Source organism: Osmerus mordax, chromosome 2, assembly GCF_038355195.1.
Source record: "Osmerus mordax isolate fOsmMor3 chromosome 2, fOsmMor3.pri, whole genome shotgun sequence".
Taxonomy (NCBI): Eukaryota; Metazoa; Chordata; class Actinopteri; order Osmeriformes; family Osmeridae; genus Osmerus; species Osmerus mordax.
The window spans coordinates 3,868,983-3,892,046 of NC_090051.1; the positions used below are offsets into that span (position 1 = coordinate 3,868,983).

The 23,064-nt window shown below is 50.5% G+C and overlaps 2 protein-coding genes across 4 annotated transcripts; one reads left to right on the top strand and one right to left on the bottom strand.

Annotated features, from left to right (window-relative positions):
- The first annotated feature begins 422 nt into the window (after window positions 1-422).
- On the top strand, window positions 423-8,024 carry ino80da (INO80 complex subunit Da). 3 transcript variants are annotated; one of them, XM_067255761.1, is made up of 10 exons: window positions 423-849; window positions 2,513-2,759; window positions 2,843-3,654; window positions 4,030-4,129; window positions 4,235-4,459; window positions 4,930-5,039; window positions 5,206-5,339; window positions 5,928-6,151; window positions 6,307-6,464; window positions 6,713-8,024. In XM_067255761.1, exons 2-10 carry the CDS (start codon window positions 2,542-2,544, stop codon window positions 7,723-7,725), a joined length of 2,994 nt encoding a protein of 997 aa, XP_067111862.1. In that variant the 5' UTR covers window positions 423-849; window positions 2,513-2,541; the 3' UTR covers window positions 7,726-8,024. The 3 variants fall into 3 exon arrangements, with proteins under 3 accessions (XP_067111862.1, XP_067111843.1, XP_067111852.1); XM_067255742.1 differs by having other exon boundaries at window positions 4,030-4,459; XM_067255751.1 differs by lacking the exon at window positions 423-849 and adding an exon at window positions 2,308-2,325 and having other exon boundaries at window positions 4,030-4,459.
- A 5,719-nt stretch (window positions 8,025-13,743) lies between these two features.
- Window positions 13,744-23,022, bottom strand: stk24a (serine/threonine kinase 24a (STE20 homolog, yeast)). Its single transcript, XM_067253287.1, has 11 exons — window positions 22,495-23,022; window positions 20,063-20,293; window positions 17,140-17,196; window positions 16,937-17,045; window positions 16,523-16,680; window positions 15,967-16,152; window positions 15,676-15,818; window positions 15,215-15,341; window positions 14,889-14,957; window positions 14,104-14,240; window positions 13,744-13,976 (listed from the first exon to the last, which is right to left on the bottom strand). Exons 1-11 carry the CDS (start codon window positions 22,534-22,536, stop codon window positions 13,943-13,945), a joined length of 1,293 nt encoding a protein of 430 aa, XP_067109388.1. The 5' UTR covers window positions 22,537-23,022; the 3' UTR covers window positions 13,744-13,942.
- Window positions 23,023-23,064: the final 42 nt, after the last annotated feature.

Here is a 23,064-nt window from a genome sequence, read left to right on the forward strand (position 1 = left end):
GTAAAGTCAGTAAAATATCCCAAACTTTGAAGTAAACGTTTTCATATATAGGCTAGGCTATTTATTTTGTATTATTCACAATAGAGGAACTAGCCTATTAGGATAGGAACTAACTTTTTTCTTAATGTTCCCAAGTCGATAAACAAATATCGAATCAATAGGTAAAACGTGCATTATTTTTTATATTGATATTTGGCTGCTAAATTCTGTTCTTATTTTAGTGCGTTATAATACTACTAAGTTATATCTATTAAATAAGCATAACTGTTTCCGCTAGTTGTCCCAGTATATTCAGCACGTAAGAGCAACACTGGAATCAGTGTTGAAAACTCATTCATAAGGAATGACATGATATATTAACCATGGCCAGGTCGAGATGGACATCTAGCAATTGCAAGCTTGATATATTTAAAGTAATGTTCATATTTATTTTGGTGTACAGAACTGCAACAAATCTTCACGTCAGACTGCACCATACTACCCTACCCAGGACTTTTTGTGGCCTTTCTTCACTGCTGTTGCTATTACAAAGTTGAATTTCCAATATGGTAGAAGAGGTTGTTGTTGTTCAGTAGACCGTTGTCATGTCCCCGCAGTGCCTGTAGTGGTGCTGTGAGGAGTCTGCTGTGGACTGAACAAAAATCCCCAGCAGCTTCCAACTGCTAATATTTGCCTTGGATAATCTATATTTACATGCATCAGTATATGAAGTCATACTGTATTCGAGTAATATCAATGTTAGGATCCTAAAATATCGAATATCGATGCACATATAGCCAAGCTGTATCGAATAGACGTTTCGACTGTCTATCCGGAGTGAATACCTTATACAGCCTATACCAATTGAAGGTAAGCCGAGCCTTTACAGCGTCGAACAAAATTTTTTATGAACCTGGTTTTGGAGCAGGACTACTCGGTCTGCTTTGCTACCCGAGGCCCCTGGTTTGTGCGGCCTTCCGTCTTACAGAATCGTTTTCGTTGAAATGTTTTTGTGATGTTTGAACCTACCAGATGGTATGTATGCGGATTATTAAATAAGTGCTACGAGAAAGGTCGCGATATTTTTTTGTATCCTTGCTGCCAACATAAATGTGTACATTTCTTCGTTAGAAAAAGATCAGATGACATGGGGGTAACATTGTTTTGAAGGCCCTTTACTGGTTAAGCAGGCCTCTACGGCCCCCTCGCCTTTGTTTGAAACTATATTGGCCAGAAATCATGTTTTATACTCATACAATGCTATCATATTAGTTAAAGAAATTTCGAATCATTTTTTAAAATAAATGTCAGTATATCGCAAATGCATACAGGCTTCATAATAAATATTTTAGAAAGTAATTTGCTGATGTTTCCGTTTCCTGGCTAGGACCGCTAGTCTAGCTACTTTTCGTGTTTTTAGCGTCCTGTGTAGCTAGCGAGCTTATTGCCATAAACCCAGTCACGTTTTAGCTGTTTAACATTAGTGCAATGTATTTGTGGCGTCTCCGTCTTTTAAATGGGGAACATTACTCAGTTCATGAATGTTCCGTTAGGTTAATAAGTAGCTAGCAAGGCTTGGTAGCTGACAAATAATGAACAATTATAAGCGAGCTACAAGCCAAATGCATTTACTAGTTGACACAACTGTAACGTTAGCATCAGGTGCACCTGGGCGTTCTAGCTGTAATTAGTAATACATATCATAAAAGTGTTGTTAACCACTGTTTATAAATAGTTTTTTGTGTGTGCACAGTACTATAGCAATAATTCTCTTACTCTACTGACTAGTTCGCGTTATACATTGTTTGCACATTTTTGGTTTCGCTTTTTAACAACGTCAACTTACAGGTAGCTAGCTCTGACTGGTTAGCTGGTTTTTCACCCACATCTAGTACTAGGAGATTGGGGTGGTTGAGCGTCGTACACGTTTGTGCTTGCATGCAACTATTCAAATGAACAAAGTTGTTTAAATTGTGGTTTTAATCGTGAAACACATACTAATGCAGTGGCTCTATCAGATTAACAGTGCCTGAGATGTTTGACAGCATTTGCATCCTCCGCAAGTATTCAGTTAGTTTGACAGTTATTTGTATGCATTCTGAGCCTTGTAATATATTCAGTATACATCAGTGGAAGATATATTTTCTGAATTCAGACGAAGAACGTGGCAAATAAGGTTTTGATGAAGTGACCAAAACAAGATGAGACATAAGACTAGGCAGTTAGACAGATGCTTTTATAAAAACGAAAAAGAAACATTTGGTAACAACAAACACAACTTATGCAAGCAAGATAGTAGCTGTACATGGCATGATCAGGAGGTGGACAGAAAGATCTAAAGTGTAGGTAAGATTGACAGTTTTTTTTGTCAGCAAAACCTTTCTCATTTTAACCATACTGTTGGAACACTGCTGTGAAAGTTGATTTGTACACTAGTCCACCCTGTTTTCCTGTGAAGGACAGGGGTTAGTCCCTAGGATTAGTTCTGGTGATGCAAGACTCACGGTTTTTCCTGGTTTCCCCCCCCCATCAGCTGATGTTCTCAAGGACAAGAGTCACGTGATGTATGAGGGCAAACACATACACTTCTCGGAGGTGGACAATAAGCCATTGTGCTCATACAGCCCTAAGCTCTGCAAGCAGCGCAGGCTAAATGGCTATGCCTTCTGTATCCGTCACGTCCTGGAGGATAAGACGGCCCCCTTCAAGCAATGTGAATATGTGGCCAAGTACAACAGCCAACGATGTACCAACCCCATCCCCCAGGCAGAGGACCGCAGGTGAGCTCTCCGCCTTCCTTGCAATCGACACAAGAGTTCTGCTGCGTACGAAAACATTAAATGTTTTTATTTATTTTTTACAGATACTGTAACAGCCACCTGCAAGTACTCGGCTTCATCCCGAAGAAGGAACGGAAGAAGAAGCACGAGGCGTTGGAAGAGATGCGCTCGAGGAACCACCTGGAGTCGGTGGCTCTCAACATAACCGTGCCCTCGTTGGCTCTGAAGGTTCCCAACGGCTTGGATGAGCAGCCGCCCTCCCCGCCCTGCGCCCGCCTGCTGCTGCCCTCCGACGGGGAGCTCCTGGACCCTTTTGCCTTCTACGAGGACGACACGGACGGGGAGGAGGGCCCCCCTCGGAAGGGCTCGACTGTCCGGAAGAAACTGCAAAGCCGGCTGGTGCTCAACCAGAAACTCCAGCTCCACCATGACACGGACCTTCTCCAGCCCCCGCCAGAGCACTTTAGCCCCGCCCCCGCCCCCCGGCCGCACCCTTCCTCCCCCCTCCAGCCCCACCTCCCCCGCCAGCCGCCAGGACTCCTCCAGCCCCCACAGCACTCCGCCATGCCCTCCTTCGTCCTCTCAGGACAGCAGCAGGGACTATTATGCAATCCAGCGCCACCTCAGACACCCACCTTTCTGCCAGCCGGGCTGCCTCCCAACACGGCCCCCAGCCCGGCCCAGCCCCCTGGGCCCTCCCTGGGCAGGAAGAGCCTGCTCGCCGCCTCGCCCCTGCCCCCCGGCGGCTGGGACCCGGCTCCTGCCCAGCGGCACGTGGTGGCCATGCGCCCGGCTGTCTTCTCACCGCCCGCTGCCTGCCTCGCCAGGCTCCAGCATCTGGTGCAGCTCTGCAGCCAAAGACATCAGCAGCACGGAGACCTCTTTCCTCACCTAGGTGCCTCCATCTCCCCCTACACACACACTCATCGACACGCAATCACCCACACACATCACACAGACGGTCAGCAATGTTGACCTTGTATTGTATGTTAGCTTTGGCTGTGTGATATCATTTACATTTAGTCATTTAGCAGAAGCTCTTATCCAGAGCGACTTACAGTAAGTACAGGGACATTCCCCCCGAGGCAAGTAGGGTGAAGTGCCTTGCCCAAGGACACAACGTCATTCGGCATGGCCGGGAATCGAACCAACAACCTTATGATTAATAGCCTGACTCCCTAACCGCTCAGCCATCTGACCCCCAGGTCCATCTTTTGCTAGTGTACTTGACAGGAAGTTGTTGTGGCTGGACTAACTGGTTGTCTTGCAGGGTTGGACTGGTCTGAGGACAGCGAGGAGGACGAGGAGGCCGACAGGGTCCCACCATATCAGGCCTCCTGGCGGCTACAAGGAGGCCACCTGCAGGACGGGTGCGTTCACGTCACTCCATCACCCCAGCACAGCACAGGACAAACCATAACACACAACCAACCCACGGATCCTCAACAATCGCGTTTTTCCCGGGGTGCAACCAGGTCCGAGGAGGAGGGCGGCTGCTCGCGGCGGACAAGGCTGGCTCGGCTGTGCTCATACCTGCAGGAGAAGTACAAGCACATGTGCAGACAGGAGAGGGCGAGCATGCGCCAGAAGAGATACCGCCACGCCTTCCGGAAGGCCCTGCTGCACGCTGCCAGTAAAGACCCAGACTGCGCTGGGCAGCTGATCCAGGAGCTACACAACGCCTCCAGGACTTCCTCGAGGTAACACCCCCCACCCCCCCGATCCGTTAATGATGCCCGTTTTGGATTTGATGTTTTTGCTGCACTGAGCTATAATACTGGTGTTGAGATGTTATTATCGCCCGCTGTGCCTGGTAGTGCCTGTGGTTACTTTGCAGTGTGTCTGGTAATTACAGACCGTTCCTTGACTGACAACCGGAACACTGTTAGCCAGAGCTAGGCACTTCTGATCCTTGATTTTCCATTGTGCTTTCTACATGAACACTTTGCATGTCGCTTTGGATGAAAGTGCCAAATGAATTAAATGTTATTCTATTCACAAGGTTCGGGTCTTTGATAGGCAAGACTAAAAGTGCTGTACAAGTACCAACTCCTCTGTGTGCAGTAGGCTGATGGTGGTGGTTCCAGAGCTGCCAGGGAGGATGATTGTAGTGGGGTTATGTGGATCGGAGGGATTGTTGACGCTGTGCTGCTCTTGCCCCCCCCCCCAGTGTGGCTTCACTGGGGCAGCAGGATCCAGAGACAGGAATCTGCACTGGCAGCACCAAGGGCCTCGCCTGCCACAGCCCAGCTCTGCCCTTCACCCGACACTGCTTCCAGCGTATCCTTCCCTCTGCTCCCAGACACTGCTCACCCACACTAAGGCCTGTACGAGAGACCTACAGGAGCCAGTAATGAGGATTAATCATTGACCCTTGGTTGTTATGATGTATGGGTTGGTGTGTGAGGGGTGTGGCTGTATTGGTTTCCTTCACTGTGCTTTGTAGACATCCTGTTGAACCGCTTCCAGCAGCTGTTCTCCAGTTGCACAGCCAAATTTGCTGATGGACAACAATGCTCGATCCCTGTGTTTGACATCACGCACCAGACGCCGCTCTGTGAGGAGCACGCCAAAAAGATGGTGAGTTCTCCGCTGTCCGTTGGTGACCACGCGCCACCATCTTGTTTGTAGGCGCGTGAATCAAGGCTACCTCAGGGTTCTACTGAAAGTACCTCAGAGTAATGCACTTGGAGTACCTATTACTGGGACTAACTCTCTCTGGGAGTACCTATTACTGGGACTAACTCTCTCTGGGACTAACTCCTCTCTGGGACTAACTCTCTGGGACTAACTCTCTGGGACTAACTCTCTCTGGGACTAACTCTCTGGGAGTAACTCTCTGGGACGAACTCTCTGGGAGTAACTCTCTCTCTCTCTGGGAGTAACTCTCTCTCTCTCTGGGAGTATCTCTCTCTGGGAGTATCTCTCTCTGGGAGTATCTCTCTCTCTGGGAGTATCTCTCTCTGGGAGTATCTCTCTCTCTGGGAGTAACTCTCTCTCTCTGGGAGTATCTCTCTCTCTGGGAGTATCTCTCTCTCTGGGAGTATCTCTCTCTCTGGGAGTAACTCTCTCTCTGGGAGTAACTCTCTCTCTGGGAGTAACTCTCTCTCTGGGAGTAACTCTCTCAGATGTTAGTGACTCACCACTGCGTTGGTTTGTTCCTTGCAGGACAACTTCCTGCGAGGGGATGGGAACCGGCGAGTGCAGCACCAGCAGCAGCAGCAGAGGAAGCCCCGGAAGAAGACCAAGCCCCCGGCGCTCACCAAGAAACACAAGAAGAAGCGCAGGAGAGGACCGCGCCGCCCCCAGAAACCCATCCCCCCAGCGCTGCCCCAGGGCAACCTGGGAATGCCTTCCTCCAGCCTGGCCACGCCCACTCAGACCAGCATCAGGTCAGCCCAGCCAGAGCTCCAGCCTACTGTGGGGGAGGGGTGTGTATGGTGGAGGTGTGTGTGTGTGTGTTGATGCGTGTGTGCTGTTGCAGGTATGTGTGGTAGTGTGTGTGTGCTGTCCATGCAGTCCTCCTGACGGTGTGAACTTGTTGCAGGAGTCCCTCCACCCCAGAGCTGAGCACCGACGAGCTCCCTGATGACATCACCAACGACATGGCGGACATTCCACATGACCTGGAGCTCAACCAGGAGGACTTCTCAGACGTTCTGCCCAGGCTCCCCGACGACCTGCAGGACTTTGACCTGTTTGAAGGTACCCTGATGTGCCTCACCACCATTCACTGTCACGACCGACACGTGAACTTTATTGATCTGATGTCGATCACGAAAGGAAGTTCAGTGTTTCGGTTGTGAGATGGATCTACTTGCATGTTTCAGTCAGTCAGTCAGTCAGTCAGTCAGAGGATCTCCCACTAAGCAGAGAGGCTGGCTGGTCCACGAGGGGTCTCTGGATGTGAGCTGTGTGTGTGTGTGTGTGTGTGTGTGTGTGTGTGTCTCCAGGTAAGAATGGGGAGCTGCTCCCCACCACGGAGGAGGCTGAGGAGCTGGTGCGAGCGCTGCAGGCCATGGGCTCCTACCCAGACTCTCTGGTGTGCCTGACGTCCATGGGGGAGCTGGCTCCGGCCGACGCCGTGGACCACCGGGCCCTGGCCGTGTTCCCCGGCCCCGTGGTCCAGCCCGGGGGCATGGGAGACCTCCTCAACGGCCGTGGGAACTTCCCCAGCCTGGAGCTGGAAGACAACCTGCTGCACTCGGCCGGGAGCCACTTCCCCCCGCCGCCCTCGGCCCAGACCCCCGCCCAGACGCCCGCCCCCGGGCCCAGCTTGACCACCTCGGCCTCCACCGGCCCCGCCTCCAGCACCCTGCTCATCCAGAGCACCCTGTCCGAGCGGACGTTTCCCCGGACGCACCCTCCCCACGTCCTGGCCAAGCCCGAGGGGCCGGGCGACCCGCTGCGGGGCGGCCAGTACAGCAGCGAGCACGTGCCATCCCCCTACAGCGAGCACATGGCCTCGCCCCACGCCAGCTCCTTCCAGACAGACTCCCCCCTCCTGCTGGAGGGCCCGCTGAGCGGGGTCCCGGCCCCCGCGCGCCCCTCCTGGAACAACCTGCCCCTGCCCCTCACGGACCCCACCCAGTATGGAAACCTCGTCGGACCGGAGGGTCACCTCATATCCACCTCTCTGTCCACGCCCCCTTCCACCAGCCACTCCGTGACCCTGCAGCCCGTGGCCGCCCTCTCAGCGATGCCCCAGAGTGGTCTGACGGGCTTGACTTCTCCCCCCGGCGCTCCTGCGCCCTCGCCCCGGGACATCCTGGCGTCCACCCAACCCAAGCAGCAGCTTCCCCAGTTCAGCGCGGCCTTCGGCCACCAGCTGGCCTCCCACAGTGGCATCCCCAAGGACGTGCAGCCCAGCCACAGCTCCACGGCGCCCCCCACTGGCTTCTCCATAGCCAGCGCGACCGCTGCAAGTGCCAACAGCGCCACGCCCCCCTTCCCGCAAAGCAACTGAGTTAGCCAGCCTCGCGCGGGTCTCGCCAGTGGACTCGCTCAACGATCCAATTCGCTCTGGAAAATGATCGGCCCAACATGATCTGTGACGAGAGTGCAATGTTTTTGTAGGTTTATTTCTATTTTGTTTTTGTTTTTTTTACGGTGCACTATTTTGCACAACCTCAGATTTCTTTTTCTTGGCCTTGGGTGATTTTATTGATCTAGAAACCAATTGGCAACCTCATGCTTAACGGTATGAACAGGTCGTTTCTCTTGAGTCCACTGGCCGGGCCGCGTGCTGCTTGGTGGTTGTACACAGCGGGGTGGGGGTGGGGTGGGGTAGCTGGGCGGGGGGTGGGGGGGCAGGGGACCCAGTAGCCAGTAGACTGGTCTGATGACAAACATTGGTGGAAGGACCTTAGACAGACAGATGATTCCTATCACAGTGACAGAAACAGTGCTGGAGAATTCAATGACAAAGCCTCAAATCAGTGGTCTGTTTTTTTTTTTTTTTTTTTCTTTGTTCCTTGTTTGTTTTTTTTCAGTTTTAGTCCTGTCTAACAGCCATGAACTATATCCTGCCTTGCTCATATGTGTGATCATTGCATTTTTCTTTTTTCCCATTGGTTACACACACACACACACACACACACACAGCTCCACTCACTACTAACCATGACAGAGATTCTAGTTGTGAGGATGAATGACCGTGACCCTTAGTGGGGCAGAGGACCCCCCTCTGTCAGATGTGATCATGTCAAGTCAAGTCCCACCTTCCTGGATTTCTCACACACAGAAATCGCCAAACAACTTTTAAAACACCAGTTTTTATATTGTACATATTTGCTCTTTTTATTGGGTTACTCAGAAACTTCAACAGAACTTTTGACTTCACCATTGGTTGTGGACCTCTAATATAGGTGGCCTATTTAGAAACTTGAAGGTAAATCTGGATACTGAAAGCAATAAACTCATGACATACTCTATTGTCACAGTATTGTAATGTAATGTATTGGTCTCCACTAGTTGTATCTTAACTATGTAATCCAAACTGATGTGGGTCAGAAATATGCTTGGGCCTGTATAACTCTTGTGTCATAAACCTTATTTGAAACAAGGCTGAACTGTTTTCTACAAACTGGACTGTCTATAGCAGACCACTGACCAGGTCAGACCATCTTGTCTTGGGTCGTGCGGAGTAGCGTTACACAGCTCTGGTGGACGAGGGGTGGTGTAACGGTATGGGTGAGGACGGCCAAACCCAGGGGCAAGTGTCCTCCCCTCTGCCCCTCGCTGGGCTCGGGATGTCATAATGGCCTTTTATAGGGACGTGCATGCCCATGTTCTCCCTCTGAGAGAGGAACTCTCTCCTTCAGGAACCCTGAGGCCGAGCGACACGGAGTGGGCCTGTCTTTATATCAGAACCAACCTACCCGGTAACCGACCAAGAGGAAGTAGGGTTTCACTAGCCGTGTTTATGAGTTGGTATACGGACGTGCGTGTTCTGGTATACGACCGTGTGTGTTCTGGTATACGGCCGTGTGTGTTCTGCCCTCCTGTCTGCTGTCTGTCTGTCTGTGTCTGTCTGTGTGGTAGTGTGACGCCACAGTGTAAACTGGTGCAATGAGCATGCCTGAGATATAACGCTGTCTGTGGAACTCAAACGCTCGATTTATCAGGTGAATTTTTAGGGTCGATGGTGCATGGTAACTGGGGTCCCTCTGTTTAACTGTATGGTTGGGGGAAATAAGGATTCAGCTCCATCTACCTGACAGCTTGTCCCTCTCTGGTTTTCTGAACTCCTCTTGAAAACAGTACAACCATGAGTTCTGGTAGGATTTTATAGAAACGGACAGATTCTCAGACATTGTTGAGTATTGGGTATGTTCATAGAGTAGCAATCTCCCTACGTTGGGTTTTATTGGTGAGTTGAGTGGCAGTGGATTGAAAATTAAAAAGGAAAAAAAATATTGTCATTTGTGGTGGAACCAGCGTTTTGTGGAACACCTGTCTTGTTTTAATGGCTATCAAAATTCTTGGAATCTTTTAAACGTGGAATGATCAATGTTTGTGTGCACTTTGTCATTACGTTTTGGCAAAATGTCTTGTAGGACAGTATTTTTGATAGCTATTAAACCGTAGCAAGCTGTGGCTTCTGAAAGACTGGGATTGCATGTGAAGACGAGCTTTCGGCCGAGTGCAGGAACACCAACATCGTCCCCTGATTGTGACTACCGGCTTGGTCCTTGGTGGCATTAGGTTTAACTATATGCATTTCATACTTTTTTACTAAGAAGATTACCAGTATCCAAAAATCTGTTTGGATTACATTGTAGGTCTGCGCGCAGGACTGTTGATCAGCTGTTGTCCCATTTCTGGTTGTCCTTTTGACCAGGACGTCCACAGCGTCGTCAGGGTAACAACGCCCCAGGTTCTGCTTAGCCAAGGCCTCGTTCTCTCCCAGTTCCAAAGAAACATGTTAAAGTACACGCTACCAGAGCAGCCAGTTTAGCTTGCAGTTTTGGCTCGATGACTTATGTTGTTGTCTAGATGTACAGCCTCGAGGAATTAGGCTAGGTGGTCTGAAATGTTGAATTCGAGCAAGCAAGGCTATTTACCAAGCATGAGATTACTCACTGCACAGGTCATTCTCCCCCCCAACTATTAAAGATCAAAATGAACAGGGCTCTGTAGGCACTTGTAACTGCTTGAATTCAGAGATTGCTGAGAAATTCCTATACTCATTGAATGTACTGTATTACTGTTTTTAAAGATGATAGGATGAGCTAATAATATTCTACTCACCTTTTGTTATTGGTCCTTGTTTAATTTGTCTAAGGTATTTTTTTGTATACAAAGGTTTACATTTTTATGTATATTTTTCTTGTGTACAAATTATGTAATATGTGTATAAACACTGTATGTAATATCTGTATATAGTGTGATAAAATTTGATCTTTTGTTTTTGGATGTATAAATAAAACTTGCTGTGAGGTATTCACTGACATCGGATGTCGATGGGAGTTTTGTTTCCTCAACTGGAATTGTGCTCCATCATAAATAGTTCTAGTAAGTGTAATATTGGTGAAATTCACAGTTTCACTGTAATGTATGGATGTAAGTTGTGTATGTACTATCTGCAACCAGAAGAGGGCATGCCTTTCACTGAGTCTGTCATGTTACACTGAAATGCAAAGTATATTTACATTCCAACATGATTACCTGGTACTCATCCAACAGCCAACACAAACCAAAGTAAATTTGCATTAGACTTTAATTTCTCTTAATCACTTGAAAGCTTACAAGGCATCCGGTCCCTTGATGCTGGAGGCATAAGCAAGGATCATATACAGGACTAGAAACTGTCAGCAATGTTACAGAAAAAAAATGTACATGGGTGATAACTATCCCAGCATTAACATTAAACATAAGACCACATTTTATTCATCCTCTAATACTGCTTTAAGTTATAAAAATATTCTTGTTCCATAGAATATATAACAGGTGTTGGAAAATAAATGTCTTGATGACATCACTGTTAATGCCATACACCAAAATACAGTAGTAATCTTGTAAAAAAAAGAACACGTCAAATCCTCGTACCTTTTCCAACTCCTGAAGAGATGCTTACAAAGTGCGACACACATGAAGGATCCAACTAGACAAGGTGCAAATGACATAACAGGACAGTGGGGAAATCACATGGCACTTTCATAGTGTGGAACGAAACAAAAAGAGGGAACCATTGAAGTAAATGGGAGCCAAATCCATTATGGGCAGATAGTTTACAGAAATGTAAAAGAAAAAAAGACAGGGATTTTTAAATGGATTCTGATCATGATTACAAAAACATGACAAACATGATTAAATGCCTCATCTACGTGTACAGACAGGCTGACTATTTGCCTCAATACTCAGATGATTTTTTTAAATGAGTGTCAGGGTAGTAACTGCTTCCAAAGATTTGGGATTTTAGCCTTAAACTAATGAGGGACAAGGAGTTAAATGAGAGACCTTGCACCATTTTCCATAAAAGTGTGATGAAGACTTCTCCAACCCCAGGTACAACAAAGATATCAGGTCAGAAGAACACAAACATTTGAACTCCAGTGAAACGGTTTGTTCATATTTCTGTTCCACTATGATATGTGATTGAAGGTTAATCACTGTGCTGAGATATCTCACATTTGAAACATTATTGCTGCATTTGTTGGTAGATGCAGACACGTAAAAAAAAAAAAAAAAAAATCTTTTTTTGACTTGGCCAAAAAGGAAAGTGCTTGGCTCAAATCTGGTCAAGCTGCGCTTGGGTCACCCCCACTCTCTACAGAAACGCTAAGGCTCATTTTGAACACTCGAGGTTCAGGAAACCGCGTTGATCTAGTCCTCTGGTATGCTACAACGCATACGGCACGGGTCAGCTCACAGGAGTTATTTTCATGCACATTCGTGTGAAACTACAGAGTCAGTCTAGCAGCAGAGCAGGGCAGACGAGGTCGGGCGTGATGCTGCTCTCGTATCGGCAAAAGCGGGCCAAGTCCTCTCCATCCTATGACTAGTCTATGCAGACACGTCTGCGAACCTTCCAGCTCAAGAATCTCATGCTTGGTGTGAATCACAGGGTATACTCATCTACTGTTAGGCTGCAATACTAACTCTATGAAGCCCAGAAAGTCCACATTCCAGGGAACAGTTCTTCTACCTAGCATGACAGCCCAGCAGCCTCGTTATCAAGCTACTGTCGTACGGCTGATTTATATCTATCGTAAAAAAGGCATTTCTATTTGAAGTGCAATTCAAGCGCTTGGTACAGTAAGGAAACAGATTGTACCACTGTTTCCAGGAAGACTCGTGTCTAGTGAAGATAGAGAAAGTACTGGCGTGTAAAACAGGGGAAACTTGTCACCACACCGAGTTGTTCCGAAAAAATGAGGAAAAGCTCAAGAAATGTGGTAGAATGTGGCCTCCTGGACCTGCAGCTAGGAGGGGTCAGTGTGGAGACTGGAGGGCTGGGTAGGACAACTACGGCCAAACAAAGAGCGGGAAACCAAAAGTCGTCGAGCGAATCGCTACAATCAGCCTAAGAAAAGGACAGACGTCGGCCATTTTTCTTTCGATGGACCGGCGTCCTTGGAAATAAACGTATTAAAATGAGAGAAAATCCAAGATTGAAATACAAAATAACAAGTAATACAAGGCAAGGCAATCTCAGTTATGGCCATTTATCGCTCTTAAAATATTTACCTTTTCTGATAGTATCTACAGTTTGCATTTGGCCATTTACACAGTGATTCCTTTACATACACTCCATTATTTGTCTGTAAAAATGAGCCTATTTACACGTTTGTACAGCCAACCAGCTGAAGTGCGTTCCACCTCCTGGACTATCATCCACTTAAAGCAAGATACCTGAGTTTCCTAAAGGATGCTTCCATCTCCAGAGCATGAACTCCACCGTTCAGTTCATAGGGTATCAAGGGAACGGCTTTCACACACGCATGCACGGGGCATCCCACTCGCGCAACCACAACACACACACACACACACTCTTCAAAAGGGTGCTGATAGTACGACGTTAGGAATAAGCCACACCAATGATCATGACGATCGTTCCACATGATCCACCTCCATCCTGAGCGTGACCTGCCGTGGATGAGGGAGGTGTAGAGACCAGGGGTCCTGCAGCAGGTGGAACCAGAGAGGCAGCCAAGCGACCGGGCCAGAGACCAGGGGTCCTGCAGCAGGTGGAACCAGAGAGGCAGCCAAGCGACCGGGCCAGAGACCATGGGTCCTGCAGCAGGTGGAACCAGAGAAGCAGCCAAGCGACCGGGCCAGAGACCAGGGGTCCTGCAGCAGGTGGAACCAGAGAGGCAGCCAAGCGACCGGGCCAGAGACCATGGGTCCTGCAGCAGGTGGAACCAGAGAGGCAGCCAAGCGACCGGGCCAGAGACCAGGGGTCCTGCAGCAGGTGGAACCAGAGAGGCAGCCAAGCGACCGGGCCAGAGACCAGGGGTCCTGCAGCAGGTGGAACCAGAGAGGCAGCCAAGCGACCCCCCCCCCCCCCTCCCTGCTGGATGTGTGCGTGGTAAGGTGTGCTGCAGTGCTGGGGCCCTCCCTGAGGGGGGTGGGGTGGTGGGGGGTCCTGGCTGGGGGGGCTCAGGGCAGGGCCGGGTGGAGGGGGCTGAGTGAGGGGGGCCTGGAGGAGGAGGGCTGGGAGACGAAGGCTCCGCCGCAGGTCACTGGGACGTCGAGCCCCTGGGGACAGAGAACCTGACAAACACGGACGCGCCGGCCGTCAGGAAGAGAGACGGTGTCACCGAGCTGGAGGCCCGGGGGTGGAGGTGACACTGTGGACCGCTGCCGGCCCGTGTGAGGTGTGGGGTGCGTGGAGCGTTACCTCTGGAGTCGGTGAACCAGTCCAGACACCAGGGCGTCGGCAATGCCGGGGCAGGCCTCCTCTGCCAGGAGCACGGCCTGCTCCAGCTCCTCCACAGCCTGGGCCTGGCCGCTGCCCGCCTTGCCCTTCTCCTTCAGCTGTGGGGAGGGAGGAAAACACTCACTAGGAGTCCTGGAGGGCTGGGTGTGACCCTGGGGGGCTGGGTGAGTGACCCTGGAGGGCTGGGTGTGACCCTGGGTGTGTGACCCTGGAGGGCTGGGTGTGACCCTGGGTGTGTGACCCTGGAGGGCTGGGTGTGACCCTGGAGGGCTGGGTGTGACCCTGGGTGTGTGACCCTGGAGGGCTGGGTGTGACCCTGGAGGGCTGGGTGTGACCCTGGAGGGCTGGGTGTGACCCTGGAGGGCTGGGTGTGACCCTGGAGGGCTGGGTGTGACCCTGGAGGGCTGGGTGTGACCCTGGAGGGCTGGGTGTGACCCTGGAGGGCTGGATGTGACCCTGGAGGGCTGGGTGTGATCCTGGAGGGCTGGATGTGACCCTGGAGGGCTGGGTGTGACCCTGGAGGGCTGGGTGTGACCCTGGAGGGCTGGGTGTGACCCTGGAGGGCTGGGTGTGACCCTGGAGGGCTGGGTGTGACCCTGGAGGGCTGGGTGTGACCCTGGAGGGCTGGGTGTGACCCTGGAGGGCTGGATGTGACCCTGGAGGGCTGGGTGTGATCCTGGAGGGCTGGATGTGACCCTGGAGGGCTGGGTGTGACCCCAGGTCCCCAGCTTCCCCACGGTGCTTACCTCTGCGAACAGCGGAGAGATGAGGGTGGACAGGCTCTGGGACAGAGGTCTGTTTGGACTGTCTTGTACCTGAAGGGGAACATGTGGATCAGATTCATCTCACATGACCCTGGGGACTAGAACAGGCTTTACAGCTGTGTTGATATCCATTATGGATGGATGGATAGATATTAGGATTGTAGAAAGAAGCTAGAAAAAAAAACAGCATGTACTAGCTAGTACTGTAGCATCAAGAGCTGACAAGAGATCCATGAAACCCAGGATGAACTCTGATCCGGAGCACGGGCGATGCTGATGATGAGCTGTGGGCCCGGAGCCCGTCTCACCTGGTCCACCTGCTCCAGAGGAGAAGCCCCGTTCAGGAGCTTCTTGGGGTCCTTCTCCCTGATGGTGTTGAAGATCCAGTCGTCGTTCCCGGACTCTTTCCCCCCCGACGCCTGGACGTCCGTCTCCCTGACAACGACACAGCAGGTTAGAGAGCTTCCCACGGGGCCAGGAACCATGTGGGAGGACAGGGGGGGAGGGAGGGGGAGAGAGAGAGGCAGAGAGAGAGAGAGAGAGGCAGAGAGAGAGAGAGAGGCAGGGAGAGAGGCAGAGAGAGAGGCAGAGAGAGGGAGGCAAAGAGAGAGAGAGATAGAGAGAGAGGTAGGGAGGGGGGGATGGAGGGAGGGAGGGAGAGAGGCAGAGAGAGAGAGGCAGAGAGAGAGAGAGAGAGAGACAGGGAGGGACGGGGGAGGGAGGGAAGCAGAGGGAGAGAGGTGGAGGGAAGATGGGCTTCCAGACTGACTCTTCTGAGCTGGAGTCGTCCCTCTCTCTGGACTGCTCGGCCTTCCACCTCTTGTACTTGTCCACCAGCTCCGACAGGTAGGAGGTCTTTTTGGCGTGCCGCACAATCAGCTTGTGTTTCAACAGCTCTTTGGCGGTCGGCCTCTGCAGGAGAGAAGACACGAAGACACACACAGGACTGAGCGTCTCTGACACACACACCGGGGGGGGGGGGGGGGGGAGTCGGGAATAGTCGACCGTTGAAAAACAACAGGAGAGCGCTTCCCTCTCGGAAAACCAAACAAACACTTACAAAGCTAGGCTCTTTGTTCAAACAGGCCTCGATGAACTCTTTGAGCGGCTTGCAGTAGTTCCCTTCCAGGGTGGGCGGGTTGTTCTTTGGGATGAGGAACAGCACCTTCATGGGATGCAGTTCCGAGTGCGGCGGCTCTCCCTTGGCCAGCTCGATGGCCGTTATGCCGAGCGACCAGATATCTGCCTGAACCACGCGTGCAGATAGAGACACGCGGACGGAAGACAAGGAGACAGAGGATGAACGTGTGGTTTTACTGGTCGGCTGCATGACTCAGCATGACTCAGTGGCTGTGGTAGTTCCTGTCATTCGAAGCCGTTTCGATTCATGTCAACATACATGCACTCTCGCTCACTTCGTCATAGACCGGAATAGAGATGTTTTACAATCAGTAAATACCTGACAATTGTTTAATGCCCCCCCCCCCCACCCCCAACAATTAAAAAAACGAAACGTTTGAAACCCCCTTCCAGTGAGTGCTGCCGAACATGCTTCTGCGTGTGGTGGTTATCGTGTCGACCTTGTGACCAGGAGGCGGTCCCGAGCTGCTCCTGACCTTTGAGTCGTAGGCAGACTGCTTTATGACCTCGGGGGCCATCCAGAACGGAGTGCCCACGAAGGTGTTCCTCTTGATCTGGGTGTCGGTGAGCTGGCCCGCCACGCCAAAGTCTGCCAGCTTCACATCGCCCTGCTCCGACAGCAGCACGTTGGCCGCTGACGACACACACACACACAACACACACCACACACACACACACACACACAGGTGAGTGAGTGCTGCACTGTGCAGGTAGGACTCCTGATTGGGTGCTGGGAGCGTGTGTGTGTGACTCCTGATTGGGTGCTGGGAGCGTGTGTGACTCCAGATTGGATGCTGGGAGCGTGTGTGAGTGTGTGACGCCTGATTGGATGCTGGGAGCGTGTGTGTGTGACTCCTGATTGGATGCTGGGAGCGTGTGAGTGAGAGTACCTTTGATGTCTCTGTGGATCTTCTTCTCAGAGTGCAGGTACTCCAGCCCACGCAGGATCTCCCGGAGGACGGTGGCAATCTGGGATTCATCTAAGGCACCTGGCTCCAGCTGCACACCAGAGGGTCAGAGGTCAACTTCCTCATTCAAGAGTTTGAGATTTTAAATATACAGTTTTTTTGGTGTTTTTTTTAAAGGCCCGTACCAAATCTAAAGCCGAGCCTCCTCCTAAGTACTCCATGATGATCCATAACTTTGCATCCTGGAAAACAAAATAAAAGAGTGTTTGATGGTGTGGGTAGGCGCTCTCCTGCTATGGCTGCTGGAAGAGCAGGAAACAGCCAAGTGGAGGCCTGACACACCAGCCTGCCGTGTTCACCGTCACGGCCCCTGCAGCACTCCACACACGCTGGCGTATCCTTCTGAAACGAGGCTAAAGCCCTTCAGCCAGCCCTCCCCCACCCCAGCACAGTAAATTACCCCCGCACACGTGGCGACGGGATGGACATTTGGGTCACTTAAGGCAGGCAGCTGCATGCATCTATGCATTCTTGAAGGCAGACCGGTTCAATAATGCACCACTTGTGCGCTTTAACAGGGGAAATGACGCCCCTTGGGTCTGTAGCTTACTCTGCCTTCATTAGACTGCCTGCCGGAGGTGCATCTCGCACGCACGCACACACACACACACACACGCACATCTATACAAAAGCATATACCCGGTTTAGAAAGCATTGCACCAGTAGACTTGTGTCTGGAGACACAGAAACCATAAGAGCAGTGCACTAAACCAAGCCATTAGAAACATCAGCGTGACTTGAAAACTATTTTCTACAAACGATTTTTCTTGTTAAATCAAACAAAAACCAAATCTTCCCATAGGAATGCTTAGCAGGTCTTGACGTGAGCGCGCACACACACACGCTCACACACACACACACACACACACACACACACACACACAACCATCAGGGCTCGACAATAACGATGGCCAGGGGCCAGGGGCCAGTAAAAAGTAACGTCGGGACAGTTAAACTAGCAACTCACTGGCCCGATCGGGCCACTGCAAATTATTGATTGAAATTATTTTTGCTAAATGCATAAATAACACAACTTAGAAGTCGTTTGTTTTGTTGTAACAATGATTAAATTACAACTTTTGGAGGGGGGGCCAGTAAAAATTGTCTTGGGGCCAGTAAGTTTCAAACCCACTGGCCCGGTGGGGCCAGTGGGTTTGAAACAGTGGCCCACATTTTTATGTTGAGCCCTGACCATGTACAGATACACGTACCCACAGAGAATACCCAACACGCACACACTGAACATTTATCATGTAAGCCGTGACGCGACAGTATGTGGGGCAGAAATAATGGCCACTTCACTGTGCTGTTGACATGGTGAGTGAATCCCTCTGGTCTGCCTGATGAGAGACTGAGGAACACACCCTGCTCATCAGGGAGGGGAGCTAGCGTCACACCTGCCCTGCTCATCAGGGAGGGGAGCTAGCGTCACACCTGCCCTGCTCATCAGGGAGGGGAGCTAGCATCACACCTGCCCTGCTCATCAGGGAAGGGAGCTAGCGTCACACCTGCCCTGCTCATCAGGGAGGGGAGCTAGCGTCACACCTGCCCTGCTCATCAGGGAGGGGAGCTAGCGTCACACCTGCCCTGCTCATCAGGGAGGGGAGCTAGCGTCACACCTGCCCTGCTCATCAGGGAGGGGAGCTAGCATCACACCTGCCCTGCTCATCAGGGAGGGGAGCTAGCATCACACCTGCCCTGCTCATCAGGGAGGGGAGCTAGCATCACACCTGCCCTGCTCATCAGGGAGGGGAGCTAGCATCACACCTGCCCTGCTCATCAGGGAGGGGAGCTAGCGTCACACCTGCCCTGCTCATCAGGGAGGGGAGCTAGCATCACACCTGCACACTACAGAGCCAGCAGGCTGCACAGTTGGAGTTGGAGCATCACTGATCCCCCACCATATTATTTCACTGGAGCGTTTCTGTCATTTACAGCCTGTGTTTGGCATCTAGCTGGTCCTCTAGTAAAGATCTGATGCAGCTCAAGGCTGTGGACTAACTGTGTGTCTCGGTGGTGGGTGTGTGTGTGGAGGGGGCGTATGGGGATGTGGGTGTGTGTGTGTGTGTGTGTGTGTGGGGGGGGGGGGGGGGCATGTGTGTGTGGGTGTATGTGTGACATGTTCGTAGGTACCTAGCGAAAAGTAGCCTCAACTTTCCTAGACTTTTAGCTACGGTACTAATGCTGAAGGCTCGCTGATATTGCATTGTGTCGTTGCTAACGTGTGCTGACGTTGTGACTGTGTGTGTGTGTGTATGTGAGAGAGACGCGTGAGTGACAGAGAGATGGAGGGAGAGCAGGGAAAGGAAATGCAGCTGAACGAATACGCTGCAGGTTTTAAATATTGTAAAAAAATATATATATATAATAATAACGAAACGCAATATGTGGCGGCCGGTGTTGATTCGCACCGCCACAAATTAGTCTATGTGTGGGAAACACTGCACACACACAGTGTGTACGTCTCTCTATCTCTCACACACACACACACGCACATACCCACGCCTCCACCAATCAGCCCAACTGCAGCGCATCCCCAGCACACCTCCCCCTGCTAGTGAGCACTAACACTGCTGCTCTGTCGGACGCACCTAAGCCCCCTCACATGGAGCCTATACTCCACATTCACTGGATGCTAATGAACTGACCTGAACCAGGGTTGGGAATGTGATGCAACATCTACAATCCTGTACACTCCTGTTCGCACAGGACCCTAACAGATGGTCCAACTACACCCCCCCCCCCCCCCCCTAAAAAAAAGACTGCCGATGTTTGTTTTATTTTGCCCTGGCCTTGCATGACACAAGCCTGAATTGCAAAGCCTTCCTGCTGACGAGCATCGAATCCCATGCCAAAATACAAAACTCCGTCAAAGTCTACTCCCACAGCCAACATGAATGATTTATTGACCCACATATTTGTCGAGATTTGTTTTTCTTGAACGCGCCCCTGAAGAACAAATCTCGGCCCGGGGGGGGGCTAGCCTCCGCAACCCGAGTGGTGCGACGTGCTGTACAGACACAGTGAGCGGGACTGTGCCCGTCTTACCTTGAGATATGAGCCGTAGTATTTCGTGACGAAGGGGCTGTCGCACTGACTCAGCACGGTGATCTCCTGCTGGATGTCCTCGATCTCGTCCTCCGCCTCCTCCAGATCAATGATCTTGATGGCCACCACTTTCTGCGTCCGGTTGTCGATGCCTTTGAAAACCTCTCCGAAAGAGCCTTTGCCTATCCTCTCCAGCTTGGTGAAGAATTTCTCCGGGTCGGCTCGGAAGTTCTGCGAAGGAAGGAGAGAAAACGAGGTCATTCCAAACGGCCTCCTCGGAGACAGAGCCCAAGACGGACTTCGTCAAACCACAACCCCACCTGTTTGGAACCCATCAGGCTCGGTCTGGGCAACATTCACGGAACCGCCGACTTGAGACATGCGTTCAACTGACTATGAAGTGGCAAAGGTCCCACGGTTACGCAAGGCCCTAAAGCTATGCATTTACAACCTGGTATGAACACATCTTTACGCAACATGGCCGTCTACATGCAAAGACCCGTGCCTCCTTGTTTACATGTCACTGGGCCCATCGTGGAATGCTATAATACAAAGGAATGTCATGGAAGGGGTCAGGATCTCATGGTAAAGTCTCCTGCCCCAGGGCTGAGACATGCCCTAGGCCTCCTGCTAAGAACCAAGCAGCTTTAAATTAGATTAGAAAAACTTTATTCCCAACAACTGACAGACACAGCAGCAGATTACTGAGCTGCATACCTGCTCCTGGGGTTTTCATTTTGTTGACAAACAAAAGCCTTCTGTCACAAGACCCGTGGTGCATTTGGGTCGCCCATGTCCTTTTCTTACAGCCGTGTGTGTGTGCCAACATGTGTACACCTACCTAGGATAACACAACTCCTGGTACACACGTGTAAAGGGTTAATTTTTACTAGCAATGGAATTCAAAATGTTGGGACATAATATGCTAGACCAAAATAGTGCAAATTCTAAAGAATAAGGTTAGGCTATATACTGTAGTGATAAGAAGACTAGACTTAACAGCAACTTGGGTTGAAAAGATAGCAACAGCTCCAGCTTCTTTAATTATATATATATTATATATATATAGTATCTTCCCTTTAATGCAGACACAAAAGAAGAGTCATCAAGGAACTAGTCTAGCTTGAGAGCAGAAATGATGAGCAATAAGGGGGAGGCCAAAGCTGGGCAGATGAAAGAAGCCGAACCAAAGTCCTGTCACAACAGCAGGGTGGTCACCCAGGTGAAAACCCCCCCTGTTGGGTCTGACCTCCGCAGTCACAAAGGGAAAGACAACAAGGGCACTGCGAGTCCAGATTCCACATGCTGGGAACTCTCCGCTGTTCCCACAGTCAGCAGGTTTCCACCGCTGCTAAACCTCCTCCTAAAACCATATGTTTTGATCCTCTCCCGGCCGCGCCACCCAATTGTGCATTACCATGGCTACAGCAGCGAGTCAGCAGCACCCTGAGGGCTGAGTCTCTCTGGGCCTCCTTCAGCCCCACGTCTACCAGGTCTAATATCTCCCTCTGGCCCCAGGCTGCTCACCCCGGCTCCAACCCCACGTTTGCCCCGAGGCACACCAGGCTGTCTGTTCAGGAGCGCCCAGACCGGGGTAAAGCATGGCTGCGATCATGCAGCCGAAGGCTACACACACCCCCAACAAGAGATGGCCAGGCATATTATTGTCTGAATGGGTAATGACCAAGTGCCCTAGTTTATGTCAGATAAGTCACGTCCTGGGTTGTAGCTTTCTTGTTGACTGGCTACGCACAAAAATCTTAGGTATGTTAATGCAGAACTTTATGCGCAATTCATGATTGCTGTGACAAATGCACGCCTCCATTGTATTAGATAGAACTGTGTATTTTGTGCAGTATCCTTGTATTAGAAGTGACTGGGAGGTTGATGCCTGTATTCCTTAAATTCATTCAGGGATGTTTATCTTGCAGCCAACAGAAAGGTGTTGACTGGCCAGACCCCTTTTTTCACAACTTGGGAAAAGACATTTAATGTGTGACAAAAGAACGATTGTATTCTGTCCAAGTGCAATAAAGGAACATTGTAGGCCAATACATACATAATACATAAACCCCATTAAGTGCGAATGCTGCATATTGAGGTGGATATGTCGGCATCGTCTGGTTCACACTGTCAGACCTGGCTTTGGTACAAGAACAGCAGCAGGCTACAGAACAGCCTGCATCACACGGGGCCAATCTGGCTAGCTACCGTTCTAACTGAACAGTCTGTCCTTCTCCTGGGATGGAGAATCCTCACGAATCCAACGAAAATGTTCAGCTGCATTTTCCCAACAACTAACTTCACAGAAAGTTCCTACTTGGAACCGCAAGCTATCAATTCCATGTATCACTTTCGTGTGGAGCTCAGCATGGCTAGACTTAACAATGATGAACTATTCATATGTCAATTAAGGCAGTAACCAGACTTACCTGCATCCCAGGTATGCTGCTCTGTACAGGAGAGTGAGCCATACTTTCCAGCTGTTTCCACCTATTTCAAGAATGACCAAAATCTCTCACTGAAACGCCTCGTCTAGCCTGCTTGTAAGATAGCTAAGTTAGCCTGCTAACGTCCGCTAAGTAATTAGCAAACTAGCTGGCAAAGTATCAGGGATAGTCGCTCAAGAGTTTATTGATGAGACGACCACTACATATGTTTAATAAACTAACGTTGCTCAAAAAGAAGTGTCTGTTAGCTAGCTAGCTATCTGCAATGTGGCTCTTCTTCCGCAGATACAGTACTAGTTGGCCAGCTACCTAGCTAGCTAGCTAGCAAGATAAATCTTCAGCAACGAACGCTGTTTGTTCGTTTCCTCGGCAAAGTCTGATGAGATGTTTTTACGAATTTCCTTGGAACAATTTGCCAAAAGACAAGTGTATGACTGTATATTTCGAACAAGTTGTCTTCATTGTTGTCCTGTCTTCATCACTTTTCTTTGCCCTCCGCCATCTTCATGTGCTGTCATCCTCACAATGAAAGGACCAATGAGATTCAAGAAA

Bases quoted from the DNA above. Each gene is read 5' to 3' on its own strand.
- stk24a (XM_067253287.1), bottom strand. From the start codon at position 22,536: ATGGCTCACTCTCCTGTACAGAGCAGCATACCTGGGATGCAG. The intron at 16,681-16,936 runs GTACTCTCACTC...GTGTGTCGTCAG, and splicing joins GATCCACAGAGACATCAAAG to CGGCCAACGTGCTGCTGTCG. The intron at 15,342-15,675 runs GTCAGTCTGGAA...TGTCGTTGTCAG, and splicing joins GACGACTCCAGCTCAGAAGA to GGAGACGGACGTCCAGGCGT.
- ino80da (XM_067255742.1), top strand. From the start codon at position 2,542: ATGTATGAGGGCAAACACATACACTTCTCGGAGGTGGACAATAAGCCA. The intron at 4,460-4,929 runs GTAACACCCCCC...CCCCCCCCCCAG, and splicing joins GCCTCCAGGACTTCCTCGAG to TGTGGCTTCACTGGGGCAGC. The intron at 6,152-6,306 runs GTCAGCCCAGCC...AACTTGTTGCAG, and splicing joins CCCACTCAGACCAGCATCAG to GAGTCCCTCCACCCCAGAGC.